The 18242-nt window shown below is 43.1% G+C and overlaps 5 protein-coding genes across 5 annotated transcripts; 4 read left to right on the top strand and 1 right to left on the bottom strand.

Annotated features, from left to right (window-relative positions):
* Nucleotides 1-2273: 2273 nt before the first annotated feature.
* K444DRAFT_636069 (uncharacterized protein) lies at nucleotides 2274-3701 on the bottom strand (the record flags this gene model as incomplete). The annotated part of the gene is made up of 2 exons (XM_024883953.1): nucleotides 2274-3201; nucleotides 3259-3701. The coding sequence occupies 2 exons, from the start codon at nucleotides 3699-3701 to the stop codon at nucleotides 2274-2276; spliced, it is 1371 nt and encodes a 456-aa protein (XP_024730079.1).
* Nucleotides 3702-4255: 554 nt separating this feature from the next.
* Nucleotides 4256-4795, top strand: K444DRAFT_543008 (HET-domain-containing protein; the record flags this gene model as incomplete). Its single annotated transcript, XM_024875929.1, has 1 exon — nucleotides 4256-4795. The coding sequence occupies one exon, from the start codon at nucleotides 4256-4258 to the stop codon at nucleotides 4793-4795; it is 540 nt and encodes a 179-aa protein (XP_024730078.1).
* A 3523-nt stretch (nucleotides 4796-8318) lies between these two features.
* On the top strand, nucleotides 8319-9229 carry K444DRAFT_636066 (uncharacterized protein; the record flags this gene model as incomplete). The annotated part of the gene is made up of 4 exons (XM_024883952.1): nucleotides 8319-8325; nucleotides 8409-8698; nucleotides 8780-9045; nucleotides 9112-9229. The coding sequence occupies 4 exons, from the start codon at nucleotides 8319-8321 to the stop codon at nucleotides 9227-9229; spliced, it is 681 nt and encodes a 226-aa protein (XP_024730077.1).
* A 3646-nt stretch (nucleotides 9230-12875) lies between these two features.
* K444DRAFT_704975 (uncharacterized protein) lies at nucleotides 12876-13611 on the top strand. The gene has a single exon (XM_024888096.1). The coding sequence runs from the start codon at nucleotides 12899-12901 to the stop codon at nucleotides 13469-13471; it is 573 nt and encodes a 190-aa protein (XP_024730076.1). The 5' UTR covers nucleotides 12876-12898; the 3' UTR covers nucleotides 13472-13611.
* A 210-nt stretch (nucleotides 13612-13821) lies between these two features.
* On the top strand, nucleotides 13822-14773 carry K444DRAFT_704972 (uncharacterized protein; the record flags this gene model as incomplete). The annotated part of the gene is made up of 3 exons (XM_024888095.1): nucleotides 13822-14004; nucleotides 14049-14185; nucleotides 14248-14773. The coding sequence occupies 3 exons, from the start codon at nucleotides 13822-13824 to the stop codon at nucleotides 14771-14773; spliced, it is 846 nt and encodes a 281-aa protein (XP_024730075.1).
* Nucleotides 14774-18242: the final 3469 nt, after the last annotated feature.

Below are 18242 nucleotides of genomic sequence, written 5' to 3'. Positions count from 1 at the left end.
AATGAAAATTAGTAAAAACGAAATTAGAACTTTTAATAACCTTTTCTAGTCTATGAAATCTAAGTTTATAGGAAGAAATTAAGAAGTTAATTTTAAAGAGCTAGCGAGACGGTCTCATATCCCTATATAAAAGCCTTTAATAACAGAAACCTCTTCTATAAATATTTATTCTACTTTGGCTTTTTTTTCTTTTAAATATTTCTTATAATCCTTTATTATCTAGTAAATCTAGTACCGGAAACCATTCTTCTAATCTGACTAATCTGCCGAGTTCTATTATAAATAATACTTCTAGCTAGGAGCATATTAGTATAATACGAGATTATTAGAAAGAAGGCCCAAATACATAATAGAGAATAATCTCTTAAGGAAATATTAGGACCAGATACTAGATAAACTAAAGTGGAATCTGGTATGAGATATATCTCTAATAGATAAAAAGTAAGATTCGTATTTAATGCTTCTTAGCTTATTTAATTTGTCCTGAAATATTTTTACTTGTTATCCGGATAATTAATAAAGATCTCATTCAAATATAAACAGATTTGAGAGATATAGAATTAATTAGCTTTAGACTTCAGGAATTATTAAAAATACTAGGTAATATCTATCTTAACTTTAAAGATTAATCTTTTATAATTAATCTGAATTTTCCCTTAGGAAAGATCCTTTACTAAGCCTAATATACTATAGATCTGGTTATAAGAATTATAATATATTAAGCTTTTAATAGTTTCCAGAAAATTAGTAAGATTTCTTTTAATCTTATTATAATGCCTTTCTATAATCCTTATTCCAGTACGATTCTTAACTCTTTTAATAAATTAATTAATATGGGCGGGGAAATTATTATATTACTCTTATTTAAATTCTAGTATCTTAACTAATACCTTCTCTAAATTACTACTATCTATACTATTTAAGCTATAATAGATTATAATATTCTTAGTAAGCAAGTACTTCTAAATAATCCAAATTCTGGTTTAGTAAGTCTTTTCTATAAGTTCTGCAAAGCCCTCCTAAGTAGATTATAGGGTTATTAATAAGCTCTCCCAAACCTCGTCCTATAGATCCTAGTTATACTATTCTTCTTGTTCTGGCTTTAAGTCCAGTTACCCAAACTCTAATAATATATCCAAAACAAGGCCATGACTTGGAAGATTATTTTCTTAATTAGAGCCTAACTTTATTAGGCCATAATATTTAACTGTGGTTAAAGATACGACTAGCTTTACTAGGAGGTCGAAAATTGCCTCGGCTATATAGTAAACGGAACCTATCCAAACCAGAACCTTATTGGCACTCTAATAGATATCTCTTATTATTCTAACCTAATAGTTTTATTTGGCTATATTATCTTGATTAATGCAAATAGCGTTAATTCACAGAATCCTTGGGTTGTAATTATCTCTTAAAGGGACTGGTCTAAGGTATTTCAAGGCATAGAAAAGATTCTCCCGGACCTCGAAAGGTCGGCCATTAACCATAATCTCGTATCTTGGCTTATTAGGATCTCCCTACTCATAAGATAAGGCTTCGAATCTCGGTTATGGTATAAAAACATTTGGTAGTAATCCTTTTGGTATTTTGAAAATACGCAGTATGCCTCTAATCCGGGTAACTTCGAGATCGGGCTCGAGGAGAAAATAACGGAACTGTCTAGATCCAGGCTCGAGAGCTTTATATATATTGAGCGGCGATAAGCTGGATGCTCGATAGATATTGTGATGAAAAGTTCGAGTTGTTAAGGAGAGCCTCGTCTTATGGATTTGGCATGTTGGCCCTCTGGCTATGCTGAGCTGGCGTAAACAATGCAGCATCTTTCAATTCGCTGCCCTGCGATGAGCGACGTCAGCAGTAATTAGGGCCCGGATACTCTAATTGGCTCCCCAAAGGCGTGGCGTGATTAAAAGCGAGATTAGTTGGGCTAAGTTACTCCGGTTAGTGCCTTGAGTGCCTCACCAAAAGGTCGCCATTTAATTAAGGGCCACCTCTTCTTACTTGAGCATTGGGGGCCGGTGGGAGGTGAAAAATCGATGACTAATCTTAATCCTGTGTTGTGATTGGCTCTAAAATATGTACCCTTGCCCGTTATGTGATCTCGAGGTTTAATTACTCTCGTCTGTGGCTAGTAATTGTAGCTAGAGGAACACGAAAGCTAGAGGGGGGGGGGTCCAAGGGGTCTCCCCCTGGGATTCTATAAGAGAACGTAGCAAATATATATAGAGAGGAAACGTTTACCCGATTACCTAACCTTAAAGGTGGCTCTAACGTCAGCGCAGTCCTACTGCTCGGGCCCCTACGTAAAGTAAGGAGCCAAGACTCGAATCGCGATACAGCCTCACATAATTTCCCCATTTGTACTCCTCATTCGCCGCGGCTATCGTTATGTCGACTGCGTTCCCATCGTATTTGTTATCAACGTTCACAAACGATCTGACGTGTATGTTCCATGAATGCTCAACCTCAGCCTTTACTTTCCCCAAGAGATTAAAGAAGCTCTCCGCATCGGCGGCGGCTTTAAACCGAAAATTCACAACGACACCATCAGGTCGAAGTTTCCAAGTCCCTCTCTGTGGGCTTGCAGAATCAACGTGTACCGTCCATCCCTCACGACCTTCCACTTTGGCAAAGGTAAAGTCGACAAATAGCGTTCCTGACGAGTACGTTCTCAGACAAGTGGGATAATCCGGCTGCGTTAACTTGCTGAGATTGGCACGCTCCCTCTCATATTGTCTGAGGGTCTGTTTAAATGCCTCCGGAATATCGAATATTTGGATGCATGCAATCCTGCCTTCTCGGATGACCAGTCCCAGCTCGCAATCTTGAATCAAGAGTCTCGGTAAATTCTTCGAGGAAACCGGCTCGCCATCAAAGCTCACAGCCGCCACTTTCCAACGCTTTGCAGCGATGGTGGAATGCAGATCTTTCTGAAACAGTCGAAAGGTAGGAAGATCTTTCCGGTCAGCAACTTTCCCGCTTACGGTACTGCCGGCATCCTGGATTTTCGAAGTCTGAGTCGCAGCTGTTCGGGTCGTCACTGGCACGTTGTAGGAGATATTGACATCTGGATGCTCGAAGTTCGGATGGCCCTCCTTCATGACCTCAAGGATCTCCTTGGCAAACTTTCGATTCTCCCGCAGCTGAAGAATATTCTGATGTAGCTTCTCCATGATCTCGGCTACATTATCAAGCTGTTCACTGTAGCCCGGTTCCGGTCAGATAAAGCGTTAGTTCATTCCGAGATTCCAGCCTCACCTGCTGAGACTCTGCAACATCAAATTAATGCTCGCTTTATATCTCTCCAACGCCACTCTCAACTCCAAAACATCTTCTTTCTTCCACTGCCACTTAACACACTTAGTCACCTGTCCCTTGATTGAATAGTCCTTGGTCTTGATCTTAGACTTTACAACCAGCGCCTCGATTTTTCCAAGTGTGTCCCGGCACCCATTAAACACAACCTTCGATTCATCGACCCATTTCCGCAAGAGCTCTTGATGACTTTCTTGTCGACTCTCAATCAGGTCTTTGAGTCGTGTAAGAACAAAGTTGAAGATGCTAAGCTCAGTGGTTAGGTCTTCGATGTGGCGAGGTATTGGTAGAGGCTGAGAAGGACCTTTGTGCAGGTCAGACAGAGCGCAGGGATTGATACAGGATCCATTTCGAGGGTGAAAGTAGCACGATGACGAGGGGGTCATGAAGGGGAGGTGCTGCCTTGTTAATAAATGTACTGCGTTCGTACGTATGGCTGAGAGTTGGTGGTGGCTATGCAGTGCAGCTCACCTCTCTTCGACGCCGACCTCAACCCTCAAGACGGTGCGAGGTCAACTTGGACCCATGCTTCCATTCCGCAACGGCTTCGTTTCTCTAAACAACATAATTGGAACGCTTGACCACAACTGAACAAAACATCCACCTCGCTTGCAGAGCGACCCCGACAACATCCCCTCCACCTTGCCACTGGATCTGATTTATAGATACTCTATGTACTCCTTATTTGACCGCTCCCGTTAGCTCATCTTGACTCTCTTCGCTGGCGAAATGTAATTTTGAACACTCTAATGTGGCAAGGCCGAAAGGTAGAATATTGATTCTAACCACCTATGATTGGCCATCGAAGCCCTAATGCGAGGTTGCGTGGAGGCGCAGGCATCGGGCTGAACTGAACTCCCCACCTCGAAGCAACATCATCTTATAAACATCCCCAGAATTGCTTGGCATTCTCAAGTACAATACCAACAAATACGGAAAGATGTTCAAGTACCGGAAGCTCGACCCCACGATCAGCGAGATCAGGCTCCTGCAGGTCCTCCCCGCCTCACAGGTCTCCGACCTCATAGCATGCCAGGTTCTCTACTGCTCACTCTCTCGCGCCCCTTCATATCACGCGCTCTCATATACCTGGGGGACGCCGACAGAAAAGAAGGAGAAGATTACTCTTGACGGGGCGTCCTTTGCCGTGCAGCCGAACCTCTCGTCCGCGCTGCGCCAGTTCCGCAGCACTTGGGGCTCGGCGCTTATCTGGGCGGACGCTGCGTGTATCAGTCAGGAGGATAATGAGGAGCGCTCACAGCAGGTGATGATGATGGGGATTATCTATTCGAACGCGATCGGTACTGAGGTTTGGTTGGGTGAGGCGGCTGATGAGAGTGATCTGGCGATGGACACGGCTGAGCATTGGCATGAGCTGTCTGGAGGAAGAGGGGAGCTCACGCCTGCGCTTAAGGAATGGCTTGGGAAACCGGAGGTCGCGTGGGAAGCAATGACAGCGTTGTGGAGACGGCCGTGGTGAGGATGTTTCCCGCCCTTTGCCCTGCTCTCAGGCCTCTGGGAGTGCGGATTGTTCATAAGATGGATGCTGACGAGGACATGCGTAGGTGGAGGAGAGTCTGGGTGGTGCAAGAAGTATTCCAGAAGAAGACCACCGTCGCCTGCGGAGCAAAGAGACTCGACTTCCGCGCCTTCACTAATCTTTGGAAAAGCTTCGCTCAGTTGGACATGTACACAGTTGACGAGATATTTCCGGACGATTCGATATCCCTGCCGGTCCGACTGCTATGGTCGCGGGCCCTTGGTGCTTCGGTGGGGAACTTCAACGCGGTTCAGGAGAACGCGGAGATTGAAATCAGACCGCCACTACTCATGAAAATGATCTCTTATCGCGAGTGCGAAGCCACGGACCCCCGAGACAAGATATATGGTGTTCTAGGGCTACCTGCACATCGCGGGCACGAAGATCTTATTGCATTTACCCCCAATTACGATCTCAGTGCGCAAGACCTGTATAAAGAATTCGCCCGGTACTTTATATCAAAGGGGTGGGTCCTCGATGTCCTGGAAAACTGTCGACAATCGAGTCAGACGCAGGTCCCAGGACTAGCGTCCTGGGCTCCAGATTGGAGCGTTAACAAATATACAGCTCCTATCACATGGTTCGATTCGCAGCTCGCGCGAAAAGACAAGTTCAGCGCAGCCGGAGATCTTCAACTTTCTTTCTCATTCTCCTCCAACGGTGATGGATTGGCATTCGAAGGGACACTTGTTAGTCGAATCAAAGGCACTACTTCTATCATGGGACCTGAGGGGTACGGTTGGAGTGAGCACCTTACAGTTGTGCTAGAAGGCCTCCTACTTGTCACGGGGCAGGATATATCTGACTGGCCATACCCTGGCGACCGTGCTCGGAGTATGCATGCATTTGATGAGGAAGGGCCCCGCTTTGAGTTAGAGGAGCCATACATCTGCGGCGGCACTAAGAAGCGGGCCTTCGACGGTGTTACAGTTGCCAGGACCAAGGGAAATCCAAGAAATGAGATTTCACCATCGACGACTCCAATCTTCCGTCAAGCGCAGACTCCAGTAGATATACCGAGTAAGGTTGCCCGATCTTTTACGCTCTTGGTCGGCAGAAGGTATAGTGTATCCTCCGATGGATATGTTGGAGCTGTCCCTGGGGATACGAGGGAGAATGACTGGATATGTGTCTTTTTTGGGATGCCGGTTCCGTTCATCGTTCGCGAGCAGGAGAATGGCTTCACTTTTATTGGGGATTGCTATATATCAGGGCTGATGCAAGGAGAGGTAGTCAAGAGAATAGAAGAGGGGACTTTGGAAGTAAGCATGATAACTTTGATTTGAGCAGTCGAAGCACGGCTAGCTCAGTGATTCATCAGAACAGCTCACATAAGCTGAAGTTAAACTTAGAGGCTGTCTGGTTCGCCGGGGTGAGTTCTAATACACCACCAAGATTCCGTATATTCGCATTTGCAATTTCAGTAAATACACACCGAATCAAAATCCCATTAGCTGAAAAAAATCAATACACAGTCAACGATCCTCGCAATTCTGAAAATGATTAATATATATACCGCACGGAGACCGTATATAAGGCAATTATACTCTAGCTTGCACTCACAACTGCCACCCTCGAGTTCTAAACCCAAAGCGCTACTCCGAAACACGCTCCGAAACACGCTCCGAACCACCAGATACCAGCCAACTTGCGTACAGGTCAATATATAGAAAGGTAAAGTCTCAGACCTGAAGTCATGAAAGTTTGCGTAAACAATATGAAATAAATCTGCAAATCAAGAGACGAATGCACGTGATGAAGCCTACTAAGTTAATCTGATATGATCGCAAGAGCAAATGCAGCAGTGCAGGCGGAGCGGAATGCTACACCTCCCAACGACCCTTATCTAGGCTGAAACGTTCTGCTGTTCTGCTGTGGTATAAAGGGCATTGTGCCACTTGTATCACGTGAGAGCCGCTGGATGTGTGACACTTGAAACAATTCTCCTGATACGATACTCGAAAACAAATGTCAATAATAATAAACAAGATCAACCTTCCATCTGAGACTCGATCGTAATACGAGTCAGAGTGGCAAATCCCCTTCTGAGATACACGTCCATAGCTACAGGCCCAATGTCTCGGGCCTCATCTACTGCGTTGTCGATATAACTATACCGCTATAATAGGGCATTAAGTCGGAGTAACAATGCACTGGCATCCCCTTCTCCTGCCCAAAAGACGTCAATATGCAAGTACAGCACGCACATGACTCCCAACGCAACCTTGAAACCCAATCCAACCCCCCTCGGCGGCAAAATCTGAAGTGGCTCAAGTGGCCACAGCAGCGAGAAGAGCCTGCTGCAGTGGGCCAGGGCCGAGTCAGCCCGAGGTAGACAACGGCGGTGGGGGGGCGCCCGGCTGCATGAACCACAGCTACCCCTAATTGGGACACGTTGGACGCCGTGGTGGTTGGTGGTGGTTGGGTGGTTTGGGGGTGGAGGGGACATTTTTGATTGTTTTGCAGCGCGCTTGGATGAATATAGATAGACGTGACGGGCGTAGCAGGCTTGACAGGCCCTGGTAACGCGGAAGAACTGGCGGGCCGAACCTCGCTGCTCTCCCCGCAACAGGCTGGCGTTGGCTGCTTGGCTGTGGTTGGCTGTGGTTGGCTCGTTTGGCTGTGTCTTTGCTGCTCACCGACTGCCTGCACGGCGTGTGTTTAGGTAAAGCTAGTGAGGTAACGTCAATAAGCACTGCACTGCTCTGTTCTGCTCCGCTCATTTCTCTTCTTCCCCCCCCCCCCCCCACAACCATCCTCCAGGAAAATATCAAAAAGCCTCCCCCATCCTGACGGATGTCGTCGTTTTTCAAATACATCCAGAACCTCCCAGCATCGTTGTTTAGAGCTATGTCCCCCTCTCTCTAGTAGCGTCTCCGAGGGCGCAGTAGTACTCCCAAGACCATAGCACCTACTACTAAAGAAGAGTAGGCGAAAGACAAAGAGGCGGTCCAGAAGGCCATTATAGAAGCTGTCTCTACTGCTCTAACCGGCGATGGCTTCACTAAAGCTATAGCTAGCTATCTAGCTACATAGTTCCAGCCGTCTCTAAAAGCTGCTCTAGATATCTTTATCGTCGAAACTAAGCTCCTCGAATTAAACGCCGAACTGTCTAAACAAATCGACGAATCAAACTCGTAAACGAATACAAAGCTCTCCGATCTCTCTACTCTCCTCGATATAAATAACTCTATAACTATTAACAAGATTACCGTTATCGAAGCTACTATAATACACATCACGGAATCGTTAATAAAGCTAGGATATATTATTAAGGCACTCCAAGAATCTGTTATATGTCTAGATATATCTCTATTAATATCTTATAGCGAGAAGCTAGATATAATTTCTACTAGTCTCACGACACTACGTAAATAAGGACTAGTACCCATTTCCGCTTCTTTATCTTCCTAAGCTACGAAACTCGATATTATCACTGCCGAACTCGCTATTATTAAGTAAAATGCCGAGTCGGCGGCAGTACTAAAAGCAGATATTAAATCCCTTAAGACAGACCTCAAAACAAGTTTAAACACAGGACTCTCTAGTCTAGGTAAACAAATCGGCACTATTCTATCGGTAATCGAGGTACAAGACGTAACTTTGGCTAAGATCAAGGCTGAGGATATTGTAGTAAGGGTATTGACAAGTGTAAAGACATTAAACGACTCCCATGCTACCTACGTAGTAGCTCTAGCCGAACTGAAATCCTCGTATAATGTATACGCCGCTTCTCTAGCCGAATTAAAGACGGTAAACATTAGTCCTGAAATTCTGGAAGGTGTTAAGGCTTTAAACGAAGCTCATGTCAGCTACGCTAAGGCTTTGGCCGATCTCCAGTTTGTAAGCATCTAACTCGCTATCCTCGCTGCTATTCAAAGTTTTAATGAAACCCTCGCCTCGAACTTAGCTATACTCCAAGAGCTGGCCGCTAAGCCTGCTCCTCCAGCACTTGAGAAAGTCGACCTGTCACTACTATTTACCAAACTCGATAAATATACTACTTACCTAACCGAGATCAAGTCCGCAGTTACTATACTAGCTCCAGCTCCCGAAAAGGTTAATCTGTCTCCCTTGTCTACAAAGCTCGAGGAACACTCTACCTACTTAATAGATATTAAATCTGCCGTTAATACCCCGACCCTAGTTCCCGAGAAAGTAGATTTGAGTACCCTCGAGACCTTAGTTAAGTAAGTCCACTCCCTCCTCGAAGTATAATCCACTACCCTCTCTAAAATCAAAGACAACGCTATTAGTAACACTGCGGAGCTAAAGATCCTTTCTATAGTCGAGGCGCTCGGGAAGGAGGATATGGAGATTCTGGGCGAGGTGAAGAGTATCAAGACTCTGATTAAAGAGGATAAGAAGGATTAGAGTACGGAGATCTTAGTCGAGGTGAAGGAAGTCAAGGCTTTAGTATAGAAGGCTACTAGTGTCAAGGTTGAAGAGGTGGCCGAGAATGATAAGGGTGTTCTTATTGAGCCTGTGGCTAAGAATAGGGTCAAGGTTGAAGAGAGCGAGGTCGTTGAAGCATGAGTAGTTAGAGATAGGCTGATCTGTGTTTCATAGAGTGGAGGTGAGGCTACCTGTAGAGGAGAAAGTAGGAGGGCAGTGGAGGAAACGGTGAGGCCTTGTGTAATGCGATATTTTGTTTTCCCAGCGATGCGGTGCGCTTTATACCCTTTGATTCGATAAATTGACGGCTGTTTTGCGCTGATGTTTACTTCTTTAGTTAGTAGCAGAAAAGAATATCGATGGTTTTCCCCTCTTTCATAATCTTGTATGTGGTTTGAAGTTGCGATGAGAATCCCCAGCCTTGCAACACGCAAGACTGATCAAAACGGTCACTTGTGCCCCATAGAGGCAGAGGAACACAGTAGAGTTTGCACAAAGCTGCTCAGACAAGGCAGATTTTTCCAAGCTTGGCTGGATTATTAAATAGCAACGAAAGGCTAACAGTGGCTTTACAGGGGAATTCCCGACAAAAACGTGACTTGGTACGAGCTACCCTTGTGCTGTGCAGCTTCCCCCTATTGATCCTACCAAGCCACCAACCTTTATCGTCTTCATCTCGACCAATTATCTTAGACGAATGTCGTCCATTGCATGCTCTCAATTCTCCAAGTGGAAGAAGCAGCCTTCTCCGAAAGCGCCTCGCCCTGCCCCGCACCTATACGAAGCCCAGGGTCTATTTTCTGAAATCTTATATATTATCTCTCCGAACATCTCAATTTGGCTAATGTACAACAGACCTCGATTTAAAATCAGGCCAATCAATCCCAGATAGGTACGGTTTGACATTGCTATGCAGTTCAAGGCTCGAGCTACATAGGCTCAGGCCTTGTTCGCCGTCGCCAGCCTTACGACATCACGACATGAGACGAGCTCAAATAGCTTAACGCCTTGTGGAAACAGCAAGACGGTCGAACTTCCAATTCAAATTGATATATAATCGCCCTATACATAGCTCTTTAATATAAACACCTGCTAATCTTGTGCGCTAGCTCAACTTCGGCGAAGTATAGAACGTTAACTACACTGTCGGCACTCTACCTCAGAAAATTACTTTGCAAGTAACTATCAGCGGAGGCGATCTTATGGTAAGCAATACGACGGAAACATGGACTGGCGGGTTCGCATCTTGGTCTTATAATACACTATGTGAGTAACTCCAGAGCTGCCTCCTATAGATACTTCGGAACAGCACTGATTTATCTACTCCAAAGACGATAGCTCGCTCTCCAGCTCTTTCCGCCCCCAGATTGCCACCGTAATCGTCCCACTCGATCCTATAGAAGTAATCTTTTATTCAGCTTCTGAATACTTAGCGACCTTCGCCTCCAACAACTTTAATATCGCTAGCCTTTCTCTACCGAGCCTGCTGTTCGTCTCCTCGGCTTTCTGGGGCAACGAGGCTATAGACTATACCTAGCCAGTATAATGAGTGTTATATTAACTCGGTATTGGTCTACCCGCCTCTAATTCCTCGATATATATTAATCCCGATAACAACGGAACTCTATACCCGATATTCCCACAGGTTCTCGTCAACAAGGGATTGATCCAAAGCGAAATATTCAGTCTATAGAGTGACTCCCTTACTAAGAACACAGGGCACGTCTTATTCGGCGGTATTAACACAGTACGCATCCAAGGACCACTAATCGACCTCTCAACAACTACAAGAAACGTCCAGAACATCGAGCTCGCCCCTCAAGACCCACAGCTCCTGATAACCTTCACCGCCCTCTCACTCAACAGCAGCACATCCCAACACAGCATCACGATCCCATCAAACGTCTCCCAATAAGCCGCACTCAGCATCTACGGCTATTCCTACCTCTCCCCCACCCTCGCAATGTCAATCTGGGACGCCATGGGAATACCCTACAACGCAACCCTCGCCCAAAGCTCGCAATAATACCTCCCTGTAATCCCATGTTCCTACCTCAGCAACACCACCCTCCTCTCCCTAACCTTCGTAACCAAAACCAACCCCCTAATCACAATATCCATCCCACTCTCAACCCTAACCTCCCACAACGGCACCGGCCCCCGAGGTTATAGATAATATAGCGGGTTTATGAGATTGAGGAAGCCTTCGACAAACGCTTATCAAGTTATTAAGCTCATAATATCGAGGAAACCTTCTACAAAAGCACATTAAGCTATCGGGCTCCGTCACGGCCCTGGGTTTCTACAGATGCTATAATAGCTGTCTCTTCGACTATAACTAAAAAAACCTACAAAGCCTTAGTAAAGGTCGTCGAGGCTAATACTACTTTCTTAAATAACTAATTTGGGGAAGTCACCGGTGACTATATACATTTACGTTATCCGCCTCTATTTCAAGGTACACTAGATATTGATAACAAGTCGGGGAGTCTACGATTTCCCGAACGAGTACGGTCTTCTATCTACCTAGATCGGGAATTCTCCAAAACTAAAGCCGACAAGGTTTTCATACCGATTCTAAAAGAATTTACAGGTCATGATTATATACAGTTCTGGGGCTTTGTTTGAAAGGCTACAGGCCAGGATTAGTATCGTAAAGTTGGAGCATTTCTGTCTACTAACTTTAAAAAAGACTCGATACTAGACAGCGGAAATGAAGGTAAACAAGTTATTATAATTATATAAATTCATTTCTATTCGGTTTGTTTTTGTCTTTTGAATGAACATATGGCGAGTCCTTTGTGTGTATCCAGATATCCAAGTCCAAATGCCAGTATGAAATGGGTAGAGACGAAAAGTTACGAAAGTGGTGGAATCACGACTGACAAAATGATAATTACCCCGCCCAACAACAACTCCTCACCGTTCAACCTCTTAATCATACTCCCAAGCATCTCCGCAACTTTTCTCTACTCCATCACCTCTCACACAACCCGCTCATGGTCTTTAAGAGCCGACATCGACGGCCCGTGAACAACTAACTAGTAGTCAAGAAGTCTACTATTTTACACATCAATAAAACTCCAGGTATTCGTTTCTAATAGGGTTAGCTCACGTATAAGGGTCGGGATCGGAAATATGAGAGAGGTTTTGGGAGGGATACTTCGATTTTGCTTATTGTTGTATTGGAGTAGGTCAACGTGAACGAGGTGTGCTGGATCTATAATATTTGGAAGCGCGATCTCGAGACCAAGAGCTATGGGCGATGGCAGAGTTTGACAGGTAAGCAGAAAGGAGGCTTCCAGTCTCTGAGTTCCTTGCTGTCTAAGTGAGATGGAGAAATTAATGGCCCCGGCATGAGCCGAGCTGTAGGACGTATCTGGTTCGGGTGGAACCCAGAAAACATGAAGGATGACATCGCACACTATTCTTTAACATAATGTATTAATAGCGAAATTGCTTTCGCAGTTTGGAATGCGAGTTGATTCTGCCATTGGCTCAAGGAAGCCTCTCTCCCATTTGCTGGCCAGCGCCACCTTCACACACTTTCGTGGCACCCCACAATACCGTATCTTCCATCGGTTTCCAGCTTCCTTCAACTGCAAACCAAGCCATATACCACAGCTGAGAAAGCGCCATCTTGTCAAAATGTCATCTCAAGCCCCAGAAGCTGTTCCATTGATAGAGGCAGCCAGCCAGACTCCGCTCACGGCCGAAGCTGCGGGCGTCTTAGTCGCCGAGGCTGTTGGAGAGGGAGAAGCACAGTCTGCCGCCAAAGATCAAGAGCGGACTGAGCAGCTTGGTGAGGAGGGTAATGAGGCCAAGTCGGTGCGCCGACCATTAGTTGGGCCAGAGCCTGGTGCAAGCCAACCACCCGACGAGATCCCTGGAAAGAACACCGCAACGACCGAGAAGCTGCGCACTATCGTTAAGTTGCTTGCGGAGGTCCTCAGAGATCCCAGTTTCAAGGATGGTTTGGTGCCTGACGTTGAATCTGGTGCCTCGGAAAGCGATACCCACTTAAGATCTAAGGAGAAGGAGATCGGATATATATGGAGCAAAGTGAAGCCATTCAATACTCTGCTGCGCGTCCCCGAGAATCCAAACATGCGCAGCCGCTTTCAGGAGCTCTTCTCGCGTGAGGGCTATATAGATAGGCTATACACCCTTACTTTCAAAGGATCTTCTAGCATGGAAGAGAACCTTAGGAACGGGGAGTAACTCCATGTTCGAGAAGGACTGGCGAAAGAATACGCATGCATGTTATCCTGGCGTTTCAAGAAACTTGAGGGAAAGCCTGAGCGTGGAATCCTGTTCGGCCTCCCTTCTCCGGGTTCAACAGTTAACTTTAAAGTTCTGGCATGTTGTTGTTTAGCAGTGGGAGGCAGCGAAACAAGGATCGGAGACATTTTGAGTGATTGCTATCGTTGTGGTGTCCTGGAACAACCCACCAGTGCTGGGGATATCGAAAGTACAGCATTCAAATTCTTATCGTTTTTCAAGCTTTGTTCATTCTGAATTTCGTGAGGCCTTTGGGCAACCCAGAAGGTGCGAATTTGCGGCCTGGTGATATGGCCTCCAGCGCCAGGCAGTACAGGCAATGGATCAATACGATAGACTATTTTTGGCTTATCAAGGATAGTGATCCGAGTTATCTTGCTAAACTTCTTGGACTGAGTGTCCGAGACTTTTCAACATCGGGGAGCTTCAGGTATCGACCAAAGTTAAGGAAACAGACATTGAATGTGCTTCTGGTGTGTCATTCAGACTAGATGATCTCAATCTATATGCTCTTTAGAAGATTGAAAAACTTTCAATTCGATGGACTACATTTATTGAGAATCACCTCAAACTGGACATAGAGAAGTCAACGCTGTGGGTCCTTTGGGTAACCTCCGAAGATATATACATACCACTATATAATTTCCAGGAACGGTAGGTTTTCTACCTTGCTGTGGATCAGCAAATCATGACCCAGACTAATAAATCACATGCAGGTGCTTGCAACGGTTCTCTGAGTCTACCCCTGAACTGATTCAGAGAAATATTTCACTTTATAAATTCCAACAGGAGATTGCAGCGACATGGGCAATACTTTTCACTACCGGAGGTAACCTCAGGGAGAGAGCGACAGAATACAGGCGAATCAAAGACCCACCTTGGGCTTCACCTGAATCCTTAAGATTCCAGAAGCACTACCATCTCCAACATGCCGCCAAGATCCACAAGAAATTCAAGATAATGACTCGAGAGAGGACTCCACTCAGATATGCAGAGTTCCCGATTCTCGAGACACGGCTTAGACAACTTCGTCATTACATGGACTCTAGCCAACCTCGCACACTCCGCCAGCTATGGAACGATAATCGAGACACACTCAGCTATTACACGTTTTGGGGCGTTATTATTTTCGGCGGTTTGAGTGTCTTTCACGCCTTCTTCTCGCTTATGATTGGCATCGCTCAAACTGTTGCAGCCTTCAAGACGCTCGCTGTTACCACCCCTCCAGTACCAAGTCCTTGAGTTCAACTCTACCCCTTGTTCGCCTAGTAAAATCGTCGTAAGCCTTCTTAACATCCTTGATCATTTCCAACGTGTGGGCATCCAGATTTATCTTATCTCCACTTCTTGCCTCCTGAATCAAATCCTCGCGTATTTCCTCCTCCTCCTCCTCCTCCTCCTCGTTCTCGAAATCTTCTCTGGTTTATCGACCATCTCCTGTTCCTTATCAAATGAGAAAGTCAACCGCATTAACAAATATTGCGAAGCTGATAAACGGCTCTATAGAAGATATAGATGTATATGATTTGTGGAGGCCATGGTTTGCCTTGGGTTAACGAAGTAGGAAGACAGTAAAAATTATTTGGGAGGGTAGTAGCAGGAGCAAAATTATATGGAAGTATTGAGGATAAAGCGAGTGGGAAGTGGCAGGTGACCTAGCTTTATAGCTTTTTGCAAACCGGATAACCCACTTCTCAGTAACGAATTACATTAGCTGCCGCAACGCCTGGGTTGGGCTCGTCTTGAATCACCGCTTCTCTAATACTTCGTATCCCTACGCCATAGTGCCTTTAGCTCTAGCAGTAAGCAGTACTAGCAAATCCCCTTCTACCAAGTTACGGGTCTTCGAGGCAAATCTCAGGGCCATAAAAATAGAATAATCACCTATATATACGGAAGATACGCGCTGCCATATAAATACTGTGGTACTATACTCCCTGTACTGCGGAGAATGCCCTTACTGTTATATATGTACTTTACTAGGTGGGCTATGCTCGGGTGATTATTGCATCTCGGTCATTGTCGGTTTGCCTAGTCAAAGATGAGAAGCCAGTCTATATTGCCGGTCCTGCGTCTATTGATTGAAGCGAGGAAAGGTTGGTACGAAAATTAGATTAGTACCAAAATACTATTAGTACAAACGCCTAGTTGGTATCATGAGACAATTGGTACCGAGGAATTATTGGTACTATTGAATTACTGGTACAAATAATTTACTAGTATAAAAAAACCACTTGTACCAAGAGGTTAGTAGTACTATCGAATTATTGGTACAAGAAATATATTAGTACCATAATACCACTAGTACTATTAAATTATTAGTATAAAAAATTTGTTAGTACTATAAACCCAGTAGTACTAGGAAGTGATTGGTACAAACAGATAGTTGGTATAAGGAATATGGGCCTTAGGTTTTCGCCTGCATTTACTATCCCTTGCTTAATATAGACATTAGGCGAGTAGTCATAACTATTAGAATAATGCTCCCTGGACCACCTAGATATTCACGCCACCTATAACCTCTCACTATTATAGGGAAGGTAGCCTTGGAGACTTAGGAAAACGCAGCGGTGATTCAAACTTGAAAAGTACGTCTCTCTTATTCTGGGAAAAAATATTCCGCCAATGCGGTATAAACAGACCGTAATGGCACCTGTACGAATACTTATCCTCCGTAGGAACCAAATCTGCTTATACCCGCTACAAAGGCTCTAATATATAGTCAGGCATCGGCAGCGCTATTATTACTATAATTCTCACCGTTTTTGTTATCGCATTCATTTGCATCTTCCCCTACGAATATAGAAAAGGATATCCTCCCTACTTCCCCACTTTCGTACGTTCTTTGTTAATTACTACAAGATCTCATCTCAATGCAGCTTTAACTGTTTCTCTATACCGTGGATTATTATTAATGTCTTGCTACATAGCTAGAGTTTGATAGAGAGTATATAAAGCCCTAAGGGATTATTTGAGAGCTTTCAAGAACGGTAGGGGATTTACGAGAGGGCCTAGGCCTATTTTGAGAGTCCTAAGACTATATATAGAGCTGTAAGAGCGGTAGTAGTAGAAGAGGAGTCTCAAGGATCTCAGAGGGTAAGCGTCTCCGTAGGGGAGTATTAAGGAGGCGTCGTACGTCTATTAGAAAGTGTGAATAGCTTCAATTGCATAGTAACAATTCTGCCGGCAGTATTAAGTAAAGGAGTGCGTGGTTCTAGAAGGTTCTTATCTTTGATTGGCTAGAAACCGTAGCAAAAACCCCTGGTAAAGACCCTGGTCGCCTGCCCTTTAAACTAGGAGGGAGAGAGTAGACGTTGAAAGCGGCGGCTGGCCCGTATACGCACCTTGCCTAATACAGCGGGCGCTAAACCCAGGGGGTCAAACACCGCACTTGAGATTACTTTCTTTAGTAGTTTTATTAAAATATTATTAACTTTAGAAGTCCTATATTTATTATAGTTAAAAATATATTAGATTCCTAATTTATTCTATTTATTTCTGGAAATATTAATATTTATTTCCTTAGCTATACTATTTTTTTTATCTATTATCTCTTAAAGTAATATTCTTTTAGCCTCTTATATAGAATAGCTTTTCTTCTATTCCAGTTTATTTTCAGAAAACCTCTTTAGCTATTTCTATTTCTTTTTTCTTTTTCTTTAATAAAAAACCTATTATAATATTATTTATTAATTTCAGAACGTGAAATATTAGTAATTCTAATATAATTTCTTTTAAAATAAAGTAGCTATTTAGATTCCCTAAATATAACTTGCTTGCTTCTATATATAAATTCCGATTAGCTAATTTCCTTTTCTCTTTCTTGTCTAGTAAACTAGATATTCTCTATTAATTTTTAGATATTTTTGGGTAAAGTATTCAAATTATAATTAAATTCTTTTTTTTGGATTTAGAAAATAATTTAATTAAACTACTAGTATTTATTAGTAAAGAAAAGGAAATATTTTCTTATTTAGGCTTAAATAGCCCTTTATACTATTTTCTATTAAATTAGTAAATATATCTATAATTTATAAGTTTTTTTTATTAATAGATAATAGAATTAAGAAATATAAATATATTCTAGATTAATATTATTATTTTTATTTCTATTATAGTATTTATAGTAAATTTATTCTCTTGATTCTAGGTCTATACTATAGGCTATATTAACTTAAATAATATTCTTTAATTATACTTAAAACTAATTTTTTCTAAAATATAATTATCTAGATTCTTTATTTATTTTAGCTTAATTATTATAGCTACTATAGTATTCTCTATAATCTCTAATATATTTTCCTCGAAGATTCGAATTATATTTACTAGGCTATTAATACTATTATTTCTACTATAATTAGCTAGATTATATAAATAAACTATAGATGTTTTCTCGAATTATAATAATAATTATATTAAGTTATTTCTATAGGTTCTTTTAAATTATAATAATAATAAATAATTTTTCTAGACTTTTTACTAACTAGTTAATATTATTTCTTTTAGGTTTATTACTTTTAGTAGATTTTATATAATTAGCTATAGACTAGATTCTTTTTTTACTTATATTTATAATAGTTTTAGAAAGTATTATAAGAGAAACTAGTAAAAAATTATTATTTTCTGGTTTGAAAACTATATTATAAACTATTATATTCAAATATTCTTATTTAAATCTAGATATATCCGAATTATTAGTAAAATTAAAATA

Source organism: Hyaloscypha bicolor (genome assembly GCF_002865645.1).
Source record: "Hyaloscypha bicolor E unplaced genomic scaffold K444scaffold_165, whole genome shotgun sequence".
In the NCBI taxonomy this organism is placed as follows: Eukaryota; Fungi; Ascomycota; class Leotiomycetes; order Helotiales; family Hyaloscyphaceae; genus Hyaloscypha; species Hyaloscypha bicolor.
This window is presented reverse-complemented; position numbering and strand designations above follow the sequence as displayed.